The following is a 19564-nucleotide window of genomic DNA, read 5'->3' on the forward strand; positions in this document are numbered from 1 at the left end:
AATTATGTTACTCAGGCAGACATATTTAATCCATTCAGTTATGGCAAGCTGCCATTTGTGCAAAACTTGTTCTTCTCATCTTGGAGGCTAATAGAGTAATAGAGTAATAGTTCTTATTGTTGCACGCTGGAGTGCAGCGCCATTAGCCTGTCACATATCTATAGCCCTCAGTGTCATTGCAAATGGCTCTGTGTTTGCAACCAATTAACACACAGTGGATTGCATCTTCCTGAAGACTGGTGATTATTAATGACACCCAGCCTTCGTTCACACTGCAGGTTGAAGTTCAATGGTGTAGAGTATTCCATGTGATGCTCTTTGCCAAAACTGAGCTCTGCAGGCTCTGATATATCACCATCTTTGCACACACACACACACACACACGCACACACACACACACGCACACACATGGCTAAAGTGATGTCAGCCAAGATATGCAAACTCATCCCAAAGTGAGATGCAAGCTCTGCTAACACGTCAACTTAATCTGCTCCATCTTAATGCAACTGTGATTACTTTGCACTGCAAGAGGAGATACGCTTACTGGACACTTCATCTGTTACATATCTAATGAGAAGCAAAGGAAGAGCTGTACTAAAATGCCTACCTTTAAAAAGATAACAAGGTCAGACTATCCTAAACATGTCCCTCATTAGAGTGGAAAATAATGGCATGTACTGTATGGCGATACCGTTCCGCTCTAGCCCTATTGGTGGTAGTAATGCGCAGTACTTAACACACAACAACCTTTTTTCTCCGCAGCTTGATTGGAGCTTTATGTTGTATCATCTTCAGTATCCAGTGGCAATTTATTTTTTTTAAGTAATTAGTTATAGTCACTAGTTACTTTGCCAAAAAAGTAATTAAATTAGTTACGAAATTACTCCTTAAAAAATGGAATTAGATACCAGGGAAAGTAATGATTATGTATATTATTATTATGCATATTACTTTTTGGAAAAAACAGCAAATACCTGGCATGTGTCACTGAGAGCTGACTATGTCACTGCATGATGGAGCCACCTGCTTGTGTCTTTTTGTTTGATGTTTGGAGTTCCGATGTTCACGAATGCACCTCGCGTGTAATTGGTGAAGAATGAGGAAGCGTTGTGTGGGTGTGGAGATGACAGAGAGACGGTGTGCAAGTTGGAGATATACGTTGTTGGAACAGAGCACTGCTGTTAAAGGGTTAAGGTCAGAATAAAGCTTTAAAAAAAGAAGCATTAGATACTATAAAAGTAGATATAGTTAAAATGCAGGTGTGTACAGTAGAATAGTATTAGAGAATGTTACAAGTGCCTGTGACCTCTCTTTGCTCATTTTCCATCCATTCTCATGCACCTGCAGCTGTTGGTCACACAGCACTGGCTACAGTAATGCACAACTGATTGCAAAGACCCCTCAGCCCAACCGCTGTCTTCTTGCATTATCGCAGCAGTGCCACTTCTGCAGGTTTGCACTGCGAATGGTGTCCCACAGGAGCAAACATGCTCTGCAATTAACTTCGGGAAGAAGCTTTTCATATTTCACAAGACGGGTTTGTGGGTGCAACCTCAAAACTGCGGTGCCTTTCTGTCAAGCAGGAGATATCTTTGATCTTTTGGGTGTTTCTTCCAGGCAGTATGTTTGTAGCCGCGGGCAAATTTGGTACACCCACCAGCCACAACATTTGGTACACCAGCACAATCTAATGATAACAATGCTCAACTTTGGCTGACACTATCAGAGAGGTATTCATTTAACATTCTCAAATCCTACAGTGTGACTAATGAGCGCTTTTTGAATGGATCCAGGTGTCTCAACATCACCAAGGTTCTTCCGTATCTGCTTTGACTGGAGTGGGCTGTCAGCTTGCTGACTGATGGCTAGAAAATTAGCTGGAGAGGGAGTGGAGCACCATTGGGGAGGAGTGCATTAAATGAAAAGATGAGAAATACGGAGAAAAAGGCATGAATCCCTTTTTTAAATGTACACCTTATAGAATTGCTACTGCATTGAGGTTAACTCCTCCAAATGACATTACTATGGCAGTATGTAAAATATTCAGGAACACTTACGAGGTCAAATCCATCCCTAATTAATTGATTAAGAGGTGTGTCCAAAGCCTTTGTATATGCATTTTTTCTACTAGTCACAATTTTAGTCCAGTCTTCCACACCATCTATTCAACTAGCAGCCTGTGGGCCAAATTCGGCCCATGGATGACATAAGACCAGCCCGCAAGTGCCGTTCAAAATTTGGGAGTAACTAAACACACGCTTCTTTATATAGACGATCTTTGACTAGCATTTTTGTATTATTTCCTTAAAAAGAGCAGAGCACCCCTGTCATATAGAGCATGGGTCTCCAGCATGTAAATGCATATCAATTTTGGAAAAAGACTATCATTTAATTGTAACAATAGTATACTGTTAGAAATCCCACAGGTTTTTTTATGCTTGCCACTTTGTTCGGCAGTGCTTGAATGCACCATAGTTGGGCTCTATGAGACAAAGTGAACGTTAGTATAACTTTGTCCCATGCTGCCACAAATACTCATAGTTTTCTGTTCTTCTTTCACTTCATCGTTTTTCCCAAATGTTGATGCTGTGTGTGAATGCATAAAGGTGAGGTTTGATGACGTTATTTTGTCTGTGTTGCGTGCTGGTGTGCGTATTTGTTCTGTGTCAAATTAATTCATGCTAGCATACTGCTAGCTCTGCTAGCATCCAACAATCTTCTCTCTGGAAAACAAACTCCAGGCTCATACCAAAGGTGAGTCTGTTTTCATTTTGTGCTTTTAATGTGATGTTTTAGGAAGCTACCTTTCCGAGATCCTTATTTAGCTCAGTGAAGCCAGACAGGATGAAACGTGCTGCACTTTCATTGTGAAGACCAGAAGTGTGTTGTTGGCGTTTGAGCTCTTGACGGCCGTAATGTGTGTTGGGAAGACGAGGTCGGGTCTCAATTGAGGGCCTCCCGAGTACGACTGTCATCCTTTCTTCGTGTTAGACTTTCACATCAATGGGAATCTTTATAAGACCCTCGGTTACACTGTGCTCGTCTTTGTTTTATGCACAAAGCATAATAAATAAAGCATTAGATTACAGATTCCTGTGGTTGGACATTGCTGCGCTTTTGCCCCTGTCGGCCACCGTACATGTGTGTATGTAAAAAGCTTCAAGGAACTCAATTTTAACACCGACAATGGTGGCGTGCTGAAAATGTTCGTATTAAAGAAAGAGCCACCTCTTAGTTCTTAGTTACATACATTTATAATTAATGACCATAAACATGAAAGCGTAGACTGCTGCCACTTGATGAGTCATTGTGAGAGCTCGTTAACGGAGACAGATGACCTGGCCGTGAACTAAGATGAATGAATCCGACGCCTTCGAGCTGGCATTGTTGTTGTAGCTTCCCCAGTCAGCTACATTAACGTTACTGCACTCTGTGAAAGAAAGGGTGTCACCAAAGCCAGTTTAACTCATTAAGCGCTAAAAGAGGAAAACACAACACCTGGCGCTAAGTTGTCATAAAGAGGCTGCAGGGAAGCATCGCTGGAGTGAAGGCTGAGCAATCAGCCGCTGGGTTTAATTGAACGAAAAAGGAAGTGGGAGGGAAGGAGTGGAGCTGTGGGTAAATGGATGAGGAGGTGAATTTGGCATGAAGAAATAAAAGATATTTATAACTTCAATAACATTCAGTACTAATCCTGGATAGGCAACTGTTGCTTTTCAAAAACTGTTTTTGGAGAATTATATTAAATTAATGTTTACTTCAAATCACATTTTCAGTAAATCATTAAAATGTTACATTGAAAATATATATCATTTTTCTTAGCTGCTGCTTGATGACTTCATTGATCACCATTATATTAAAATTAGCATCCTAACTCCTCCTCTGTTGTTTGCTAATTTGCCCATCCTTTCTTGGACCACGTCCCTGTGTTACCAGTTCCTTGGTTTGAATGAGAGGGCGCCAACTGCTGCTTTGCATGTAGACAGTGTATGGCTCAGACGTTTTTCTAGGGCAGGGGTCGCCAACCTTTACTATCAAAAGAGCCATTTTGTCTCCTCTTCGAGTATAAAAAAAAAAGTCTAGAGCTGCAAATTATTACACAGCTTATAAACGTGTAAAAGTCATGTTTTTTTAAAATGTTACCTGCCACAACAACAAAATTCAACAAACATAAGAACAGAGTGCGGGTGTACGCCTACTCTGAAATAATTTCAATGCTGAACTCTGTCAGCCTTTTTGAGTGGTTCCCATATTTGTGTAAAAGTAAAACAAAATGTAGCAAACTTGAGCATAAAGTTTGCATATCAATGTTGTTTACTTCATACCGTTTACGCCTGCGCTGAATTGTCATCAGTGAACATTCTATTGGTCCTGTCCTTGACTGTCTTTGCAGAGAGAGGCATTCTTTCATTGTCTGAATCATTTCCTGTTTATTTTTTTAATTTGGAGAATAGATGCTCTTGATATTTTTCTGAATGATTCTTTCATGTATTCTCTATCAGTGAACGGCTTCCCCCTCCTTCCCTCCTTCCAATCTCATGTGCAGCCTAGTGTTGCCAATTTGGCCATTTTCTTGCTAAATCTGGGGACTTTCCAAACCCTCTTGGGAACTTATTTTCTCACAAGCGACTAGCGACACATTTAGGGACTTTTCCTGGCGTCGTTGGGAGACTTTTCTGGTATTTGGAGACTTAAAAGTGAAAGCACATATTGTTCTGTAGTTGCTGCCAAGATCTGCCTCGCCTCACAGACGTCATAAGCGGTCAGTGCACAGTCAGCTCCCGTGGCGCACTACCAGCCTCTCCCAGACTTGTCACCTCAGCGATTACCATGTCACGGGCTCCGAGCATATAGTTACGCCGCACTTCTCTTTATAAAATGTATTGCTATGCTCTCGTTAATTACACAGTTTTATTTTACTGCGCAGTATCTTGCTTCAGACTGAACTCAAAACTCCCACCCCTTCCCTTGCTCAGCCAATCAGCTGTCAGAACGCAGTCTACATGCATTCACGGACAGCGAGACAGATATCTCCCATTGTTTTCGAAAATGCACATATCCCCTACTTCCTGTGTTTAAAAAAATCACCGCGCTGGGCGAAGGGAGCCGCAACAAGGAGGCTGACAAGTGGCATGCGGATCTGGCGCTACGGGTTGCCGAACCCTGTTCTAGGGAAATCAATACGTCTTACATTCGGGTCAATATGGTTTACATTTTTCGTGCCACCGTCAGCACATTCCAGAACTTTCACAAGCGTCCTTGACAAATTGGACTGTATTCGCCATTTTAGCCATTTAATCCCGCTAACCAACCAACCATCACGCAGCGATCAAAACCATTTTAAAATTCTTTTCACCGTGTATCTAGAATGCCAAGATAGCTGCCTCATGCAGTGTTTTCCAAATACAGAATGGATCTTACCGGCCAAAATGACTAAATTAGAACTCCTAATCCCAGAGAAGAAAAGAGGCTGTCAGACAATGAAGCACCAGTCTTAAAAATGTTATAGCTAGACTGTGAGGAATTTTATTTTAACATAATAAAATAGTATGTAATATAGATATCATTTCCTCCAATTAAACAGACTAGGCAGCACAAATCATGAGTGAACATTTATTTTATTCGTTGATTAAATGCTTGGCAGTGCCACAAAGTGTTGAATGAGTTTTGGCTAATGGGTTAAAACATATCAAACTAATGGACCTTTAAAGGGCTGAGGATGGGTATTCAGCCTTTTCTCCAACAGACACTCTGAATGACCTTCTGCAAGGTGCTGCGCTGCCAAAGAAAAGTAAACACCTCATTCATCCGGCCATCAGCACAAAGAGCAGATGCGGGCAGGAGGCAGTGTTAGCTGGCAGGAGGCTGGGACATGAGGCAGCTTGAGCTGCTGGCTTTACGCTTGGACGTGCAGCATGGATGGCACGCAGGTGGCCAGTTTAAACAAAGCCCACACATAAATCCATCCGGGTCAGTGAGAACAAACAGCTAACAATAGAAAAGATCCACTGCAAACCAAGCGTTGCAGTGCAGCCAAGTGTTCACCATCTATTTACAATGATAATGTGGGCATGCATTTTAAAAAGTGCAATCAATTGAGAAAGTGTAGCCAATTAAGGTTGTTTGCAGCGACAGTGCCAAACGCGCTGATTGAGTCCGATTATGGGCTGTCGAGGGGCGGGTGCGAAATGCAGAGGAAGAATATGAAGAGCACAATCAGGCAATCAGTGATTGCAGGATTGTCTTCTTTAAAATTGTAAAAAGTGCCGCGCATTCATTCTTTTGTGATCTCCATGCACCGCATTGACAGATTTTTTTTTTTTTTTTTTTTTTTTTTAAATGGGGTGATAACAGAAGAGGAGGTGGATTTTTCCCCAGTGGACATTTAATGAGAGAGCAAAAACTCTTTGAAATAATTGCTACTGATGTAGTTTTTACTATAGAGTAGATGGCAGTAGCTGTATTTAAAGTATCACGAGCAGTGGTTTGTTGACCTCTTTATACTCTTTACATTTTTTCATACTCAGTTGTTGACTGTCAGTTGACTTGACACTTGTACTGTTGTTTACAGTGAACTCATCAGCAGTATTAATGCTGGCTGAGCAGTTAGCTTCTTACTGCTACTGCAACATTGGTTCTGCTGCTACTGCTGTTTGTTTGCCGTTGTTTGTTAATAAATAACAAAAAGATTTTCCTTTCAACTTGAAAATGAATTGTCGCTGAACACCCCGTTTTTGCAGTTTTGGTACATAAACGGCCTCGCTATCATTAGAGCAGTTATGGTATTTTTACTTTTATATTAACAATACAATTCTGTATGATTATCATTACATTGTTATGCATGTGCTGTTTATTATATTTAATAAATGATTGTTTGAATTATTATTATTAATATTTCTTTACTGATTGGCTGGGATGAATCACATGGTTCCACTGCCTTATAGTGAGTACTACCAAAAAGTTCTAAATCTATAACTTCTACGACAGTGGCGTGTGGTTTGAAGATTGTTTATTTTTTATTTAATCCTAATAAATTCCCCTGGGAGAACTTGAAGTATTCACAGCTTGACTGATAATGCAAGCAGACTGTACAGTACAGTAAATAAAGTCTTTAAAAATAAAGAATTTGTGTGAACATACTGTAGTCTTAAAGGGAACAGCTACTCATTTTAAAGCATAATGGTAGGAATGACGTGTAGCAAGGAAGCAGCATCCAAAAATAGCAAAGTCCAAATGCGGACATTTCTATCCAATATTAAGGATAGTTGAGCACCCGGCACTTTAAAATGCAACTAATGGCAGCTCCAACATGCTGCCGGAGCTTTGACATGAGGAGAAGAGAAAAGAGAAGTAGCTCATCTTTTCAGTGTCTCGCTCTAATTCCCTCTCTGTCAAAACAATGAAGGTCACGCCAAGACGAGGTCCAATTAAGATGAGACCTCAAATATTGTGCCTGCAGCACTACAGCCTTGTGTTCCCTCTCCGTCTCTGTGTGTATATGTTTGGGGCATGAAGGATCGGTTAGCATGCATCGTCGACGGTATCAAGCAAGCAAGTAAGCATGCAGGCGGGTGGGCGACTGCACGCTGCATCACAACTAACGTCTCGGTGTGGAGAGTCCACCTTTTCACATCTCAGAAATAAATTGGTTTAATGTGGCACTGGAGTAGTTCGGTCATTGAGAGAAACTAGAACGCCTCCTTGTTGGTCAGATTTTCCGGGCATACAGTAAGTAATTTCATAATCTGGTATATCCTGCATAGGCACGAGCCTTTATGACATTCTGACAGTATGATAACCTTGGGCAAAAATAGCAGGGTTTGACGGTTTCACTGTGTTGTGATTACAGCTCTAAAATGTGTTATTTTGAAATACCTTTATTGAAAAGAAAAAAAAAAGTCAAGTCAAACCAGTAATGTTTAAACCATATAATATAACACCATGAAAGTAAATAATAAATAAATAAAACGCATTTCTCAATGAAGTCTACTTTGGCTAATCCTGCAAGTCACGACACAATAGAGATTTTCGTAGTAAAATAAAACACAACAAACAAACAAAATACAAAGAAGGTCAAGAAGGTCACAACATTTTTTTTTTTTTTTTTTTTTTTACTCGGAATGTCACGTTTTTATTTCAACGTCTGCACTATCGATGCCCGGCGTATGGCAACACAGCACACACCTGTGGTTTCAACACATCAAATCCCAGTTTTGACTGCGAGGAATAACACAGGACGTGGCAAAGTCTTTCCACCTAGTGGCTGCTCTAGACCTCCACTTTCTCTCATAGCGTAGAAACGATATGACGCGGTTTTGAAACCGTGACTTGTTAAACCGTGATATACCTTGAAACTGGTAACCGGCCCATGCCTAATCCTACATTTATTCATACGTTACACAATGTGAGTTTTTTGCACTCCTGTATTTATTTATTTAATCACGCATCTTTATTTTTTAATTTATTTTAGTTTATATTTATTTATCTATTATTTATTTTCACTTATTTACTTTTTAACAATTCTTTTCTTGCTTTTTTTTCCCGCATATCTGCATATCTATCTGCGGCACATTCCCTATTTTCTGGTAACATGGTAAACAGCAAGTGAACAAACTACCACTAATTGTTGACACATGGAGAAGGTGCAATATTAAATCAACTCTGCTTCTTCCTACTCCTTTTCAGTCATTGTGCAAGTGCAATCATGTGACGTTTGTCAATGTAACTCGTTAAGCATGTCCGAAACAAATAAAGCCTCATGGCCATGAACTTGTTCGAATGAGATGACCATTGGGTAGAACTAGGACAGAGTGGAGGGCCTACATTTCACCAAGTGTTCACCCTTGTATCCCAGAACGATTGGCTGTAATTGGGCACACTTGACATCTAAAGTCCAGTGTGAAAAAGCTGAGCCTGGACCCGTCGCTATTGCTCACGCATGAGCACATGCACCAAGTACAGTATATACCATATACATACACTTTTGTTCCTATCTTTCATGAGCTGAACTCATAGATTTAAAACTTTTTCTACGTACACAAAAGGCCTATCTCAAATATTGTTCACAAAACAAAGGCGTTTCAGAGAATCTGGTGGTACATCCATCGGTCTCACAACAGCAGACGCAAGTAACCACACCAGCTCAAGACCTACACATCCAGCATCTCCACCTCCACGATCATCTGTGACCAGCCACCCGGACAGCTGATCCAACAATTGCTTTGCATAACTGAAGATTTTCTGCACAAACTGCCAGAAACGGTCTCTGGGATGATCATCTGCATGCTCATAATCCTCATTGGGGTTTCCAATGGGCAGACGCTCACATCCATTGGCGTCTGCCACTTTGGAAAGGTACTCTCTTCATGGATGAGTCCCGGTTTTCACTGTACAGGGCAAGATGGCAGACAGCATGCATGGTGTCGTGTAGGTGAGCAGTTTGCTGATGTCAGTGTTGTTGTTGATGGAGTGGTCCATGGTGATGGTGGGGTTATGGTATGGGCAGGCATAACGTTACAAACACGGGTTTACTTTATTAATGGCATTTTGAATACACAGAGATACAGTGACGAGAGTCCGAAGGCATTGTTGTGCCACCAATTTGAGCATGTGCGGGATGCTCTGGATCGGTGTATACAGCAGCGTTTGAGAGAAATAGGCCTTTTGTGTGCATGGAAAAAGTTTTACATCTTTCAGTGCAACATACAGTATATCATATCCAGTAATTAATGTGATCGCTACTCTTGCTAGTTGTGAATTACAACCACCACCTTAAATAGAATATAAACAGTAATACAAATAAACAGAACAAATGAACAGGTGACAGTGCAACCTGCAGCAAAGCTTTCTATCCACTTTTCCCAAGTTTTCCTGGTTTTGAGCCAAATCCAGTAACCCTAACCGAGCGTAATTATCAGGACACACGGAAGCTTAGGGGTACATCAAAAGGGAACACAAAGGGAACACAAAATCCGCATTAGGGCATAGACAGATGTTTTTGCCAACCTTACCTGACAAATTGTCTTTTGCAAGCGCTCCTCTGGATTCATTTTCGCAGTGTGACAGTTAATTACAGAACTGGTAAACTGCTCCTGCAGTTCATTTTGAAATTGCCAGTGCGGAACCGAAAGCCTAATAGCAATCAGAGGGGAATTTTCACGCGCAAAAACTACAAAACCGCCCATTGTTTCTAACTTCCTATTAAAAAATCTGGGAGCGTTAACAAGTGACCTTCATGTTCAGCAGAGCCACCAACTGCCTTGGTTTGTTCCTAATTTGGAAAGCAAGCAGTTCCCCGTCTTTTCCTGGCAATGACAAAACTCTTTAAAGGCTATTTGAATGGAAATGAGTCTTTAAAATGCAATCTTCTTGTGAATGGCGTGAAAGGCAAAAACAAATTCACCTCTCTCCACTTGAATAACCTGTGCCCTGAACAAAGTAACATCAGGTGCAGTCTTTCAGCAGAAAGTTTGAACCCTTGAACATTACTTTGGTACCACTTGGCTTGGATGACTTTTGGCAATGCGGTGACTCTACTGGCAGGACATCTGACTGGCCATCAGCCTTACAAATCTCCATATTGAAATAAGTTTTCTCATTCATCACCCCAAATATTGGATACATTGCATTACCAACAAGCCTGGAAAGGTATTTCACTGCTGTTTATTGTAAGAGACATGGATGGTTGGATAAAGTATAAATACACCCCGGGGGCAACCAAATTTTTCACATGACTGTAAATGCCCCCTATGTTTTGCGCTAAAAATGCTTTGAGAGACATGCTAGCATACATGTAATTCAGCTATTTGGAAAGTTTTATAATCATTAGGCAAATGGTCAATGTCTTATCACTAATTAGTTGACAATTCCCGCCCGTGCTCCTGCAAAGACGTTTTGCATACACTTGTCTACCGCCCCCTCCCTTGCTCATCCGGTCCGCAGTCAGAACGCAGTCTTGATGCATTCACAAACTTGCGGTGACTCGGATATTTCACATTCTTTTCGAAAATGCACATTTCCCCTTCTTCCATCCATCCATTTTCTATACATCTCTATTAGTTATTTATTATCAAGGAGAGCTTCAAGTGTACAAGTGCTTGAGCTTCATCCACCCCATCAGAGTGAAACCAAGACAGGATCAGGAAAATAGAGAAATCCTCCTATACTTTAACTACGATTTCGGATTTCCCTTTCTATCCTCTCGCTTTAGCCCTTCAATGGAATGGACGCTGTCCAATGTGCGGATTTCTTTCTTTGTACCGCCACAAATGACAATCGAACACACGCTCACACAAGCACACAACAAACGCTTCCTCGTCCTCAAGGGGATTTGCGGCGCACAAGAGTGGGAGAAACGCTGGCCATCTGTAGGCCTCTCAAGCACTTTCTGTTTAGCAGCTCAGCAGCATCAAAAAGCTTCAGCGTGTACTACGACGATAATGATGCAAACGTGGCTGGTGTCCTTCACTGATGCATCTTTCAGGGTCTGTAACTAGGTCCTCTTCTGTCTCAGAACAGACAGAGAAGAGGCCGCAGCTAAAACGATGCGAAGAACATTTTCTTTTCCCATAAGACGGCACCACATGGGGAGGCATCATGGGAAAATAAACAGCTCTCTGTAGTGTTTGCAGTTCCTGTGGGATTCTTAAAAGACAGATTTGCCTTAAATCATAGAATATCAGATACAGTATTTCTTTTTAAGGGGAAATACCATAGATATTAAACTTCGATATACTTTAGAGTGATCAGTGTACCGCTTGTATAGCATTTGATTTTCTATCCATTGACAAGGAGTCAACACACATCTTGTTGCTTCCTTGTGTTGCCAGCTATTTAGACACTAATAGCTTGTCTTAATGGGGCCGCACAGTGGCCTAATGGTTAGGATGTTGGCCACACAATCAGGAGATCGGGAAGATCTGGGTCTCAGTTGGGCATCTCTGCGTGGAGTTTGCATGTTCTCCTCAGTTTTCTCCCAGATTCCCAAAACATGCATGTTAGGTTAATTGGCGTCTCTAAAATTGTCCATAGGTAAGAATGTGAGTGTGCCCTATACAGTATATGCCCTACAATTGGCTGGCGACCAGTCCAGTGTACCCCGCCTCTCGCGCGAAGTCAGCTGGGATACGCTCCAGCATACCTGCAACCCTAGTGAGGATAAGCGGCATAGAAGATGGATGGGCCTGTCTAAGTAGCTGCAAAACAAGTGAGTAGCAAAACAACTGTGTCCTGCCTACAGTTGTGTTCATCGAGGGAAAACATGCAGTATAATATTTTGACATCACACGATATACAAGCTGTACACAGACTACTCTAAAGTATATCCAAGTTTCATTTCTGTAGTATTGACCCCGACAGATATTGTATATTGCAATACAAATGCCTGCTTAAATATGAGCAGGATACTTTTTGTCAAATACTGTATCAATCAGATTGTATTTTAAATACTGTATCAAACTGATTGTGTCTTCTATTACTGACAGCAAACTTAAAGTATGTGGGGAAATCAAATCAGATGTCCTGATTTTCACAAAAGGAGCATCGTGGCTGAATGGGAATACAAACTACACCACGCTCCTCCCTCCCTCCATGAGCCCCTCACCTCCTCCGATCAGCGGCAGACATACTTGACTCTCCTGCTGCTGTCATTAATTCAGCAGACAAAAACAGTTACCAGATGTCATTATTTATTTAGAGAATTTAATAGGCAAAACGCTTTCTTTGAATAATACATTTAGGGTGCAAAGCTGACTATGGAGAGGAGAGTGTGTGCTGTGTGTGTGTCGGGGGTGTCTTAATTAATATTCATAAGCTGTGGGGACCTTTTCTTCTGACTCTGTCTGGTGGGGTTTGTGGGCTCCGTCAGCAGCCACGATGGCACAGCTGCGCCGCTCATTTGTTTGTTGGCTCCTGGTGGCATGGCAGGATCAATATGGCTCCAGACACTGTGTGAGCACTATTAGCCCAAGAAAAGCTGGTACCAGAGCTTGGGTTAGGCTCAACTCCATCTGCTGGTGGTGGGGAGGCTGGGCAGTGATGTGACAGTCAAGTGGATTGACATGCAGGGTTTATTAAGCCAATGAGACGACATGGGAGGTGTCCTGTGTTGCCCCTTTATGGAACACATACTATAAACTAAAATAAATTTAGAGTCGCCAATTAACCTAACATGCATATTTTTGGAATGTGGGAGGAAACCGGAGTACCCGGGGAGAACATGCAAACTCCACACAGAGATGCCCAAGCCGAGATTCAAACTCAGATCTTCCCGATTTCCTGACTGTGTAGCCAACATTACACGTATACCTATACCAGTACAAAACCCCTATTCAATTAACCGCCTATAGTTGCTAGGTGTGTACCAAATACCTGCTGAGCTCTCTATTAGTGTCCAAAAAAATTGGCATTAACAGCTGTGGCTGTAGCCAACTTCCTGTTGTTGTGTTTTATGAATTTCACAAGATGACTTAGCTGTATTTGAAGTACTGTATCATGAGTGGTTAGCATCCAGCAGCTTTATCTATCTCTGCACACACTTCAAAACGTCAGTTGCACTACTCAGCTGTCGGTGTGAAACTCATGCGTGTTGCACTTGCCGTACTGTTGTTTACAATGAACTTATCAGTGTTATTAATGCTGGCTGAGCAGTTTGAAACCTTCCCGCTATTACAACATTGGTTCTGTTGCTGCTGTGTTGTTCAATATTCTTCTTAATAAATGACCATGTGGTCAAAGACACCTACGATTTCCACTCCAAGTCATTCTTTATGCTAAAAAAGTTAGCCAATATTGTCGGCCGATATTGGCGTAAAAAATTTGATTCGAAAATGAGATTTATATAATTTTTTGCCGATAATGATATCGGCGCGATGATGACGTGCTCCACACACAGCAACAACCTTGCTATTTCAGTTAGCATGTCCATGGTGTGGAATTACTTCCATATTTCGCCTATGAATTGTAATATGTGTAACTAAGGGATTTAACAAGACCGCTGTTCACTGATGCTGTGCAACCTCAACATAACGGCACAACAGCACAACAGCAGCCATGACGCTTATTATCACAGAATTACCAGTATTAGAAATCGGTAAAAAGCATTGAGCATCTTTAGTTATACAGTAGTACCTCGCATAACGTAAACCTCCTTTTACATAAATTCCACTGAACGTAAAGAATTTATGTAAAGTTTTTGCTTTGTATTACGTAAGACATTCCATATAACGTAAAGCGTCAAGTCAGTGCAAGTTCAGAAATTCGATTTGAATAGCTCGCGCGACAGAGAGGGAATACATTTTCCATGACTAACAGAGTACACTTGGTGACGCCTTCTGACGCTTCACGCTCTCATTGGCTGATTATCGGGGCACCGCCTACGCTCTCATCTCATTGGCTGATTTATGCAGCGCGTACGTGAGTTTGTGTGAGGGACAGGCTTCTCCCTTCAACCTCCCTTCCTCATCGTAGTCGCCCTTAAACTAGTTGATTGTTTTTGTTTTTCAGTTTTATTCATTGACAGTAATCTTATTTATTACCTTATTTTATATTGGAATGTTACTCTACTATGTTTATGCTAACATTTTCTTGTATTTTCCCACCATATTTGGTGGACTTTGAATATTTTGAAGGGCCAAAGGGGTGAGTTTGGGAAGATCTTGGAACGGATTAGGTTATTTACATGTATTTTACGCTTCGTATAACGTAAAAACCCTATGACGTAAACGTTCTCGGAACGGATTATTTACGTTGTAGGGGCGTCTACTGTATATTAGTGTTCACATTCAAGAAATAACAGCTTATCTCCAATCTCCAATTAACACCTTTGCAGTTTAGTAAGACATTTTTTTGTTTGTTTCAAACTTTTGTTATGTTTTATCCATATCTGACCAAACTGACTTCAAATTAAAGATGAAACCTCCCATCAAGCAAATTCAGACACTTACATTATGTGAAATCTGATCCGATCCCCAACTACTGAACGTAAGCATTACGTCGATGTTTACTTGTGAAATTTTTCATTTTTTTCTAAACGCTGAGTGCTCTTGAGCATTTATTACCCACAAAAAGGCATTGCAACACCTCAAGATCAAGCCTGAAGACAGCTGCAGGCCTTCCACATCCCAAATACCGCTACAGTAACACCAAGGCAGTTACTTTGCAGGCTCTTCCTTGTTCCATTCTGTGCCAGGGCGGCTTTGTTCGATATAAGTGTAGCAGAGGCTTTCATGAAGATTATTATATTAACACTTTCCCTTTGCAAAACTCTCTGAGATTTCCGCTCGCACGCTTGGCCGTGATTCAAGTGTAAAATTGAATCCCGCCTGTGTCCGGACTGCGCTGAGATCAGCCATGCAGAAAGGGGCATCATTGAAAAAGGTGACGGCATGCAGAGAGGAGATAATAATGCTGTAAAACTCAGGAGCCCAAGAAGGGAAGAATAGAGGAAGTAGAGATGAAGAAGAGAGGAAGATGTTCTCCCTTCTGAGAGACTTTTGGCCTTGGCTGCTGCTGGAAAGTAGCCACAGAGAGAGAAAGCAAGCGCTTACTCATCCGAAAAATCCAAAAAATAGGGGCAGCGGTCCAGCAATATCACATAAAGGAGCTGATCTTGTGAAAACAATGACATTAAGAGCAGAGACTGTGATCCTCTGCAAGGAGAGGATGTCCAAACAAAGCCAGACACTGACAGAGAAGAAGGCAGGGACACAAATAACAAAGACCTTCTGTAATAAGAATGAGGAGAGCAAAAAAAAAAAAAGCAGGAAAAGGAATTAAAGAGGATCTGATGATACTGATGGTTGACTAATAAGCAAGGAGCCACACATGGCTGCTCAAGCAGTCAGAATTCAAATGAAGCTGATTGCAGTGGTGTCACACTGCATCAGCTGCAGCGCTTGATCAATGAGCCGTCTGTGTCGAGATACTGGCTTTGGTTATTGATAAACACGCAAGGTGGATACATGTAAACATGGCCCTGGTGTGGTTCAGTTTGGTATGCATTTTATGGCAACCGTCCTAATTTGGTCACGACTATGTCTTTTCTGGTGTAAGCTAATTAAAAAGGGTAAAAATTTGTGAAAACATGCACCCCTACTGTGTTGCCTGTGCTGTTATTTTACTGAGCAATTTTAAAAGGGTGAATTGACATGAAATTTGTGTCATTGTGGTCTACAAAACACCCACTGTAACTTAAGGGCGTTTGGCCAAATCGTGTATTTGTGCACAGTCAAGTCAAGAATCACTTCTTCAATGAAGGTAAAAGTAACCTTAAATGTTAATTTATTCCTTTCATTTGGCATTTATATGCAGTTCAAAGTGGTTGTCTGCATGCAAAACTATAATTGTAAAATATAATGTGTTTTGTGTTTACACTTTTGGCTTTCTGGAACAGATTAATTGGATTTGCATTATTTCTTATGTAAAAAAATTGATGCGGTTAACATCCGTTTCGGTTAAAGTCCGACGTTCTGGAGCAAATTAATGATGCTAACCAAGGTTCCACTGTACATACATTACACGTACACATGTCTTCCAAAGCATTTTGACTAACAATCCAGCCTGAAGTGAATTCAAATTCAAATGATTCAAAGTCATGTTTCTTGTTTCCAAGCACACAGCAATGTACTGTGTCAGGGTTTTTTTTTTGTTCCATCAAGTGGCTAACTACACAATTTTGTTGGTCTCTGCCATGATGGTACAATATTTATATCTTTTTCATGCTACCCTGACTAGGGAGAAAGAAGAACTAACTATTTTAACAATGATTTGGCTGCCAAAATTGCTTTCAGGTAACAGTGATGTTCACTATCAAAGGAACAACTAAAAAAAACCTTAGAGAGGAGTGGGGAACCTTTTTCCTACCAGGGGAGATTCTAGTTTTTCCTCTGTGTGTCAAAAAAATGTATGAATGAATATGATCAATAATAGCCGTTTGTGTGTTGCTGTTTTGGGTTGGGGGTTAAATAACATTTTCCTCTGAGGTTTTATTAGAAAATGTGGGAATTGCTCTTATGTTCCATATATGGCACACAGACACAGGTTTCCCCACCCTTGTTCCAAGAAATCTTCTCAGGTGTCCCTCTTTGGATCAGTAAAACCTACACATCCCAGTGTCCCTGAATGCCTGATGTGAAGACAGAGTGGGAATATCAGGTTCTACCATCAAATGGACTATAATGTGGTAGCCAAAAGTGAACAGCATCCACGTGAGCTCGTTTTACAGTGGCCTAATATTGAGGACTTAGAGACAATTAAAACTACCCAAAAATGCGTCAAGACAAACCACAGCATTAAGACACCGAATTTTTAAAAGGAATGTTGCCATGGCTTCACAAATGAATCCAATCACATCCATAGATCATCAAACAGCACTCAGCAATCCACCACTACTCTAATCATGTGCATCATAGGCTGTACTGTGCAGTATACAGTATATAACATCAATTTCCTGCGGCACAAGTGTGGATAACCCCACTAAAAACTTTAGAGGAAACTCACCTTCAAGCGGAGGTGAGGTCCAGTCCGTAGGAATGTAACGTGATGCTCCGGCAGCCTTACGATGCAGTGCAGGTGGTAGAGAGCAACAAACTGGCAGCTGAAGCATCCAATGGTGTGATTAGAAAAAGAAAAAGTCGACAAACGCGGGGGGAGAAATGGGTAAAGACACGGGGACACTTTTTTTTTTGCTCCCAAGTGGCGTCCGTCTGTACGTCTCCTGGGGGAGGAGGAAGAGGAGGAGAGTCAATGGATGAGCGGATGAGCTCCGGAGCGGTGCTCGCCTCTCCAGCAGCTGAGCGCTACTGAACAAAGAGCGTTCTGCAGTATTCTAATGAGCGCTAGGAAGAGGACGGGGAGGAGGAGCAGGAGGAGAAGGGTATGGGGGTGCTGAGGGAAAAAAGGGGGGCATATAGATTAGAACTTCCTGCATGTATTCTATTCAATAATACCACTTAAAACTACACTTTTGGGGAATTTTGCCCATCATCCACCATCCCTGTGTGAGACATGAACACACGTCTTTCTCTTTTCTGTACATTCTAAAGATACAAAAACAGATAAAAAAAGAGACAGCTCATTACTGCATGTAATGGGACACACCTGTGCCGCCTACAAAGTCCTCTATTAAAACACATCCAACAAACCTCCAGCATATGCAGTTTTCCTTTAAGTAATTGTTCATGTTTTGTAATAATTATGTGATGAATCGTAATAATGATAGAGCAGCCTGCTTCTGTTATGATTGCTTGGTGTAATTAATATGCTTTTAGCCTGCTAAAAAAATGCTTGTGAAGGCTGAGTGATGCTGAGCGGTAGGGAAAAATTAATTAATGGACTACCGCTGACTATTACAACACAGCATCTGACTATTACGACACAGCATATCATAATAATACCCCATAGGAAAAGGATCGGGCAAGGATTTCCAAAGTGTGGCCCGGGGACCATTTTCAACCCGCAGCTCTATTTTCTTTATTATTATTTTACACTACATTTTCTAATGTATAAAATAAATTAAATCAATAAATGTATCAATCTTCTACGAATGCAAATGACATGAGTTTCCAATACAGTGGTTGCTCAAAATTTTGACCATGCTAAAATATGCTGTGTTGCTTTTTACAGTGGTACTTATTTTTACACTTGTGACAGTTAACAGTATAAACAGTATAAATCCACTGTGTTTCACAATAAATATCATGAATATAATTTGATGCATATTTGTACACATAGATCTGGTTTGGTTGTTAAAAGAAACAACTTTTTCCATCAGAAAACCACAAATTTGTTAATTAAAAAAAGCAATAAGACCATGATGCCATGGCAGAAAATTCCAACATATTGACAATCACAAGGGAATAGCAATTTGTAGATCACCACAAATATTTCAGAGCAGTAAGCATAAAGTTACGCACTGAAAATATAATTTTTATCCTTGTAAAAATAGATACATTTAAAAGATCTAGCAAAAGTGGTGATGTCATACATTCAGCATAACACAGCACTTTGTAGCATAGAAAGTATATAATGATCCCCCAGGAGGGCACCCATGCAGGCAGTCGCTTTTGTTCCCACTGGGTTGTTTGCTTCAAGAAAATTTCGGGCTTGCTGCAAGTGTTTTCTGTTTTTTGTTTTTGTCTGTTGGTTTATCACAATCACTTTTTTGACTAGTTCAAAAAATTGTCTGTGAAGAAATATGCGATACACAAATATGAGCAGTTATATTCATATCATGAGCGGTTTTCGGAGCAACATGTCCAGTAAAAGTGACGGATGTTCCACATTGACGATGATCTGAATGTCGCTTCAGTTACCATTGTTCACTTCTATTACAATGGGAGCTACATAGCTCGTCAAGAGCTGTGGTTGCTCATTTTCAGGAAAACACTGCTCCTTGCATTTTGGTAGAGAATTGTAAGTCACACGCTCAGCCAAGGAGTTATATACTATAACAGGATCAAGATGCCGTCAGAAGTGGCGGTGTAGTCGCTGTAGCATAATCCAGCCTTTAGTTTTCAAGCACCGAGAGCTGTCCATGGTGCTGACCCAATATTCCAAACCAATGTGC

At 41.0% G+C, this 19564-nt stretch overlaps 1 protein-coding gene across 2 annotated transcripts in view; it reads right to left on the bottom strand.

Moving 5' to 3' along the window:
• Positions 1-19564, bottom strand: part of ncanb (neurocan b) — a 202194-nt gene that overhangs the window by 152119 nt on the left and 30511 nt on the right. The window contains exon 4 of one of the 2 annotated variants that reach the window (XM_054789127.1): positions 17497-17713. In XM_054789127.1, the coding sequence (XP_054645102.1) occupies positions 17497-17713 (217 nt within the window). Of the gene's footprint in view, positions 1-17496; positions 17799-19564 lie in introns of those variants that run through there. The other variant, XM_054789128.1, reaches the window with a different exon arrangement.

Source organism: Dunckerocampus dactyliophorus, chromosome 10 (genome assembly GCF_027744805.1).
Source record: "Dunckerocampus dactyliophorus isolate RoL2022-P2 chromosome 10, RoL_Ddac_1.1, whole genome shotgun sequence".
In the NCBI taxonomy this organism is placed as follows: Eukaryota; Metazoa; Chordata; class Actinopteri; order Syngnathiformes; family Syngnathidae; genus Dunckerocampus; species Dunckerocampus dactyliophorus.